The 7654-nt window shown below is 36.1% G+C and overlaps 1 protein-coding gene across 1 annotated transcript in view; it reads left to right on the top strand.

Moving 5' to 3' along the window:
• CMAS (cytidine monophosphate N-acetylneuraminic acid synthetase) overlaps positions 1 to 7654 on the top strand; it is a 23761-nt gene that overhangs the window by 10316 nt on the left and 5791 nt on the right. The window contains exons 2-3 of the mRNA XM_007946779.2: positions 251 to 393; positions 1503 to 1658. Coding sequence (XP_007944970.1) covers positions 251 to 393; positions 1503 to 1658 — 299 coding nt within the window. The remainder of the gene's footprint in view (positions 1 to 250; positions 394 to 1502; positions 1659 to 7654) is intronic.

Genomic DNA, 7654 nt, shown 5'->3' with positions numbered 1-7654 from the left:
CTAGCTTTTAAGATCCCAGTCACTACTCACCAAAGTAGGAGGTGGAAGAATGTTTTGTATAGTATGTATAACTAACTTCTTTAAGTTTTATATTACTTTTTATGTGTAACATTATTGTGATGGTATAAGATCTATTATTATATAACCTGTATTCTTGGGTTGCAGAGCCCCTTTTATCTTAAATGATTTTTTTGATGATTTGGCTGTTTGTTTGTTTTTTGTTTTGTTTTGTTTTTTAATATTTGAATAGTGTGTGGGTTTCAACAGACCATGAAGAAATTGAGAATGTGGCCAAACAGTTTGGTGCACAAGTTCATCGAAGAAGTTCTGAAGTTTCAAAAGACAGCTCTACCTCACTAGATGCCATCATAGAATTTCTTAATTATCACAATGGTATGAATTTGATTAATAGTTTATTAAAAATTTTATGTAATTTCCAACCATTTATAATCTCACAAGACTTGTTTTAACATTTGGATTTAAGATCTTAATATTACTTGCTTGGTAAGAATTTGTCAAAAATAAACAAGTCAGAACACCATTAACAGAATACTATGTAGTATAAACAGCTTTAAGGTTGGACAGCACATCATTACCAAGTAAATCAGGGTACTTATATGTAATTTCATCAGAAACTTTGAACATAAAATTTTTGATTGGTTAACAATGTCAGAATATATAAATCTTGTGAGGAGCAGCATGTGCTCAAACATTATCAAAGCTTAAATAGGAACTTTACTAAGATAATCACAAACTCAGTGATCCTTGGGTTTATGACCTCTGGATTCCTGAAAACAGGACATGTTCATTAATCTTCAATTGTTTTCCAAAAGAATACAATTCAACTGTTTCAGTGAGCCTAAACACCTAAATACAATTATGTGAATCTAGACCAGCTACTTCTAAAAGTTATAGCTCAAAGCATAGCTATACCAAAACCAAACTCACTACCTTAGAGTCAGACCCAACTCTTAGTGATCCCTCCTTGGGTTTCTGAGGTAGTATCACTAAAAAAGTAGATTGCCCAACCTTTCTTCCAAGGAGTGGCTTGTGGGTTTGAACTGCCAGCCTTCTGGTTAGCAGTCAAATGCCTTAGGCATTAAGCCCCCAGAGCTCCTAGGCATAGCTATGTTGTTGTTATGTGCTGTCGAGTTGGACCTAACTCATAGCGATCCCTCCTTGGGTTTCTGAGGCGGTATCACTACACAAGTAGATTATCAAACCTTCCTTCCGAGGAGTGACGGGTAGGTTTGAACTGCCAGCCTTCTGGGTAGCAGCCAAGTGCCTTAGGCACTATGCTACCAGAGCTCCTAGGCATAGCTATAGACATTTAAAATTATATCTCTGTATAATATTTATTATTATACAGATCATAAGTTTATTATGACATTTAACAAGATGACCTTTAGTGTCATGGTTAAGAGAATGCTCTGTTTTCATCAAACAAAACTTACAATAATTTTATTTCACAAACTTTATTTTCATTTCTTTATCTTTTGAAGAGGTTGACATTATAGGAAATATTCAAGCTACTTCTCCATGTTTACATCCTGCTGACCTTCAGAAAGTTGCAGACATGATTCGAGAAGAAGGATATGATTCTGTTTTCTCTGTTGTGAGACGCCATCAGTTTCGATGGAGTGAAATTCAGAAAGGAGGTAATCTGTTATCAGTCTTTATTTTAGCTTATTTGACCGAGAATCACTTTTTTTCACTTGTAGTCTTTAGGAGTAGGGGACTCAACAGGGAACAGTAAAAAAGAATATGTGATTCTTAGCCACAATAGAAGGAGCTCTGGTTGGTGGAGTGCCTCAGGCATTTGCTAACCAAAAGTTCAGTGGTTTGAACCCATCAGCTGCTCCACGGAAGAGATGAGGCAGTCTGCTTCTGTAAAGATTTACAGCCTTGGGAACCCAGTGAGGGTCTCTGTGAGTAGGAATCGACTGGATGGCAGAGAGTTTTGTTTTGGTTTTGGAGCCATAGTTAGTTAACATTTGTAATCAGTTCTGAATCTTACTGTGATTAAGGTAAAATAGAACACATTAATTCTTTGTTTCACTCTTTACAAAGGAACATTTTAACCCTCTCTGCCTTTTGAAGGAGATATATAATTTTTCTGGATCAAACACTTTTATCTTTGTTAGGAAGTTGTTTGATAAATTCCATACAAGTAAAGCATATGGGGATAGAAAACATCCACCAAAGAGTTCTAACGAACCTCAAGAATGAAATTGTGGAATCGCTGCTCCAAATTTATAACTCCTGATAAAAGTAGATTTCTACAGAATTTAGTAGGAGTCTGGCTTTTAACTAAATTAAACCAGACCAAACTTACCACCATCAAGTTGATTCCAACTATAGGACAGAGTAGGACTTCTCCATAGGGTTTCCAAGGCTATAAATCTTTATAGAAGTAGACTGCCTTATCTTTCTTCCGCAGAGTGACTTGTAGATTTGAATAGCCAACCTTTTGATTAGCAGCCAAATCCTGTAACTATTACACCACCAGAGTTGTTTTTTTTTTTTTAACCAGATAAGCTAGCAAAATACATAAAGAATAGAATCTCTTAACAAACAGGGGAATGCAGTGTGACTTCTTTAAGTACGGTGGCATTTGTTGAATATATGAAATCTGTCCTAGTGGTTCTAGCATATGTGACTTAAAGGAGCTAATAAGTGGCTTAATTTCCTAGGGCTGCCATAAGATGTAAAGTAGATAACTTTAAAGAACAGAAATTCAAATTCAGGGCATTGATAGGGCTATGGTGTCTCTGTCAGCTTTAGGGCAAGATTCTCCCTTTTCTTTTTCACTGTCTTTAGCCGCAGATGTATCTTGGTGTTCCTTGGTTTGTTGACAGATTGCCATATGCTCTCTTCCTCCTGCATGTGACCTTCTCTGTGTCTGTTCTCCCCTTTCAGAAGACAGTGCTCAGAAGGGATTAGAAGTAGGACCAACTCTACTTTGCTGTGACTTAACTGATACCTTCAAAAAAAGATGTTATGTCCCTACACAAGGTTATATTCACAGCTACAGGGGTCAGGACTTCAGCACATCTTTTGGGTGACATTTAATCCATAACAATAAGAAAGATGCAGTAAAATTGGAGAAGGCAGAAAGAAAAACACTTAAAATAATTAACAGGATAAAGATAGAAAATAATGGTTTCTGAATCTCAAAATGAACGTGTTATCAAAAGCTACAAAATATATTGAAGAATACATTGATCAGTTTCCTTCAGTAAACATTTATTGAGTGTTTTCTCTGTTGGGTTCTATATTAAGCCACATATATAAAATATTGAATTTATTCCTTCAAATCTTAGAAATAAGGTTTAGGTTGGATTTATTAAAATATAAAACATAAATTTTAGAAGGAAAAAAAAAAATTCCACAGTTAATCTGAATTTTGAGCTTTATGCCTTATGATTAAAATTAAATAGGCTCAAGAAATACCAAGATTAAATAGATGGTAGATTCGTAAATGACACATCTATAAGTATTTTTAAAGAAAACTAGTAATACTTGAAGAAATCTCCTTTAACATTAAAAGGGACTGTTAGGGACAGTAGCTTTGCATTTCCATATGATGCACTCCCTTGGAACCACTGTCAAACTGAATGCTGTTGATGGACATTGATTCTACACCAGAGTAGCATATCTTAGCATTCTTCTTATGTTCCTTATGAAGTCATTACTGCTGATAGTGTTAGTGGATTAATTGATGCTTAAAATTTTTCCATTTTATGTTCTATAACTTCTTATCATTTTTTTAGTCATTACTCTAGAGCTGCACTGCCCAATATGGTAACCACTAGCACTGCTAGCACTTGAAATGTGGCTAGTCCAAATTGAGATGTGCTGTAAGTATGAAATACATACTGGATTTCTAAAACTTACTATGAAAAAAGATGTAAATATCTCATTGATAGTGTTTATAGTTATTACATGTTGAAATGATATTTTGGATATATTGTTGTTGTTATTAGGTGCTGTCAGTTTGGTTTTGATTTATAGTGATCCTGTGTAGACTCGACTCTTTGTATCTGCCTGTTTCACATATGGGGATTCTACCAACCATGGATTGAAAATATTTGGGGGGATAAAAGCAATTAAGTGTCAGAGCAACCCCTCAAAGGCTAAGAAGGAGCATAAAGTGCTATTTATTTAGCATTTACATTGTATTAGGTATTGTAAGTAATCTAGAGGTAACTTGAAGTATGTGGAAGGAAGTCATAGATTATATGCAAGTACTGTGCCATTTTATATAAGAGATTTGAACATCCTTGGGTTTTGGTATCTACTGGGGATCCTAGAACCAATCCCTTGTCAATACCAGAGGACAATTGTAAACAGAACAAAGCACTGCCCAGTCCTGCACTGTCCTCAGGGCTGTTATAGCCCATTATTGCAGCCACTATGTCAGTACATCCTGTTAAAGATCTTCCTCTTTTTCGCTGACCCTTGACTGAGCATGATGTCTTTCTCCAGGGACTGGTTCCTCCTGATAACATGTCCAAAGTAGGAGAGAGAAAGTCTCACCATCCTCACTTTTAAGGAGCATCCAGACTGTACAAGATTATACAAAGGCATTGGACTGTGTAGATTTTAGATAGACTGGATTACATAAAATACATTATTATAATTAATTCTACTTGTTTCTTTGCCTTTTTTAATGTAGCTACTGTTGTTGTTATGTGCCATCAAGTCAGCTCCAACTCATAGCAACCCTGTATACAACAGAATTATCCTATGCCATGTAGCTACTAAAACATTTAAAATTGTATGTGGCTCACATCATATTTCTGTTGGACAGCACTGCTCTAGAGATTACATTTTGCACTGGTAACTTGTTATAGGCCATCTTGAATTAGTATATTAGTATATATTTTATAGCTTTATGAATAAGAGTAAACCCTACAACAATACTACTATTCCCCACCTTTTGTACTATTATTGTCACATAATCTATTTTTAGGTCCCTGGGTTGTGTAAATAGTTAAGTGCTCAACTGCTAGCCAATAGGTTGGTGATTTGAATCCATCCAGAGGCACCTCAGAAGGCAGGCCTGGCAATCTGCTTCTGAAAGGTCACAGCCTTGGAAACCCTATGAAGCAGTTTACTCTACACATGGGAACACTCTAAGGCACAGTCGACTCACCAGCAGCTGACGTGTTTAAACCCAGCAATACGTTGTTGTTAATATTTTTTTAAATAGCTAGTAATAGTCTTTTAAAAATCATTTAGAAATAGTCACTTACCTTTACTCACGTATTTATCCTTTCTGTTGTTCATTCTTTATGGTCAGTATGGCTTCTGTCTAGTAGTGTGCATCTAAAGTCTCTCAGCTTTTGTTGTCTAAAAATGTAATTTACCTTTATATTTTGAAGAGAACTTTCACTGAGTATAAAATTCTAGATTGACCTTTTATTTTCTTTCAGCATTTTATGATTGCATCTTACAATATTCTTTGAAGTTGCATCTTTAGGATGTTTGTCCATTAATGTCTACCATCCATTGTTTCTCACAATAATTCATTTCTTTCTTGTTTATTTCTTTCTTGTTCTTACTACTGTTGCCCTAAATGTACTATGTCATTTTTCCTCAGGCTGCTTTTATAATTTTCCTGTATCTTTGCTTTTCCACAGTTTGACTATTATTTCTGTGATTGTGGTTTTCTTTGTATTCATTCTGCTTGGGATTCTCTGAGCCTCTTTTATCTATGGGTTCATATCTGTCATCAATTTTCAAAAATTCTTGTCCATCATCTCTTCATTTCTTCTGACACATTTTTTCTCTATTTATGGGACTCCAATTTCAATTAATTTTAGACAGTTCTATGGTTTTCCACCTATATTTCACAGTCTTTTCTTTATGTATTCTTTTTTTCCTCTCTGTGCTTCATTTTGGGAGCTCTGGTAGCGTAGTGTCTAAAGGCACTTGACCGCTAACCAGAAGGCTGGTGGTTCAAACCCACCAGCCAATTCTTGGAAGGAAGGTTGGATAATCTACTTCCATAGAGATACTGCCTTGGAAACCCAAGGAGGGGTCACTATGCATCAGGCCCAACTCCACAGCACATAACAACAACGTGCTTCATTTTGGATAATTTCTATTGACATGTCTTTGAGTTAATTGATCATTTCTTCTGGCTTGTCCAGTGACTGTAAAACCTATCCAGTGAATTACTAATTTCAGTTAAACTGTATTTTTTCATTCTAGAATATCCATTTGAATTCTTTTTGTGGAGATTAAATTCTCTGTTGAAATTTTCCATCGTTTCATCTATTTTTTCAAGTTTTCCTCTATTTCTTTATCATATTTGATAGTTATTTGAAAGTTCTTGATTGAAAATTCCAACATCTAAGTCATTTGTAGTTCCATTTTTCTCTTGATTGTGAGTTATATATTCCTGCTTCTTCACATGTCTCATAATATTTTATCATATGTCTGTGATATGGAAACTAGAGTCTCATTTGATTTTTCTCTGGAGAGGGCATATCTATTCTTCAATCAGACAGCTATAATAAGGGGGTAATTGCTTTGATCCAGTTAGAAGTTGGGTTGGGTTGAAATTTCAGCTGATTTCAGTGTATGTACCATTGATTGCAGGTGTCTTGTTGGGTTATCTGTCTTACATGTATTGCTGATCTCTCTTCCTAACAGGACTTTAGAATCTAAATACCATAGTACTATGGCGATCTCTCCCCGCCTTTCTAGGCCATCTATCAGCTTCCCTTGCCATAGCACACTCAGCAGAACTCCTGTGGGAATAATTGTTGAGTGGGAAGAACTGGCTTTGTATTTGAGGTTCTTCCAGGTACCAGTCTGACTCCAGTCCACAGGGCCATTAAAAGCTCTTCTGCTTTCTCTTTGCCCTAGCAGAGTTCCTCTGCTTATGCCACGCTTGATTATCCTTGCACCCCTTGCTCAGAGTCAGCATGTGTCCCAGAGAGAAAGCAGTCACAAAGCCACATACAAAGCCTCTCTCTCCTGTTCTGCAGAGCACTGCTTGAATTAACTAGTTTATTGCCTATCGCCACTGCTAGATTGAAACTCCATGAGCGTAGAGACCTTAAAGTTCATTCGTGTTCACTGCTGTGTATCTGCAAGACCTGCAAACTATACTACATGTAGCTATTTAAGATATAACCACTGCATATTTTTCCTACGTTATCGAATTCTGGGGTGGGGTTGAGCAGGGGATAGTTTAGTTAGGGGAGTAAGCAGAGGTTATTGTTAGAAACTTTCACACACAGAAATGAGAACCAAAAGTAAAGAAGGTTCTGAAAAGTCACTCTGAAAGACAGACATGCGTGTACCCATACATACACATTCATACACACAGTAGTTAGGAGAAATTCATGAACTGGCAAGGAAATCCCTATATGTTAGGTGTTCGTTTATTACATCATGTTGCAATCATTCCTGTTCATATTGCTGAGAATTAGCGAGGATAATAATAAACACATTATTTATTAAATGATATTCAGTGAATTTATTAACTACTAGTAAGAATGTATAATGCATTACATAAATATTTTCATCACTATAACGTTTCAGAGGAGCTCTGGTAGCATAGTGCCTAAGGCACTTGACTGCTAACCAGAAGGCTGGAGGTTCAAACCCACCAGCCACTCCTCGGAAGGAAGGTTGG

Source organism: Orycteropus afer, unplaced genomic scaffold, assembly GCF_000298275.1.
Source record: "Orycteropus afer afer isolate SDZICR_OR568_19922 unplaced genomic scaffold, OryAfe1.0 scaffold00171, whole genome shotgun sequence".
Taxonomy (NCBI): domain Eukaryota; kingdom Metazoa; phylum Chordata; class Mammalia; order Tubulidentata; family Orycteropodidae; genus Orycteropus; species Orycteropus afer.
This window is presented reverse-complemented; position numbering and strand designations above follow the sequence as displayed.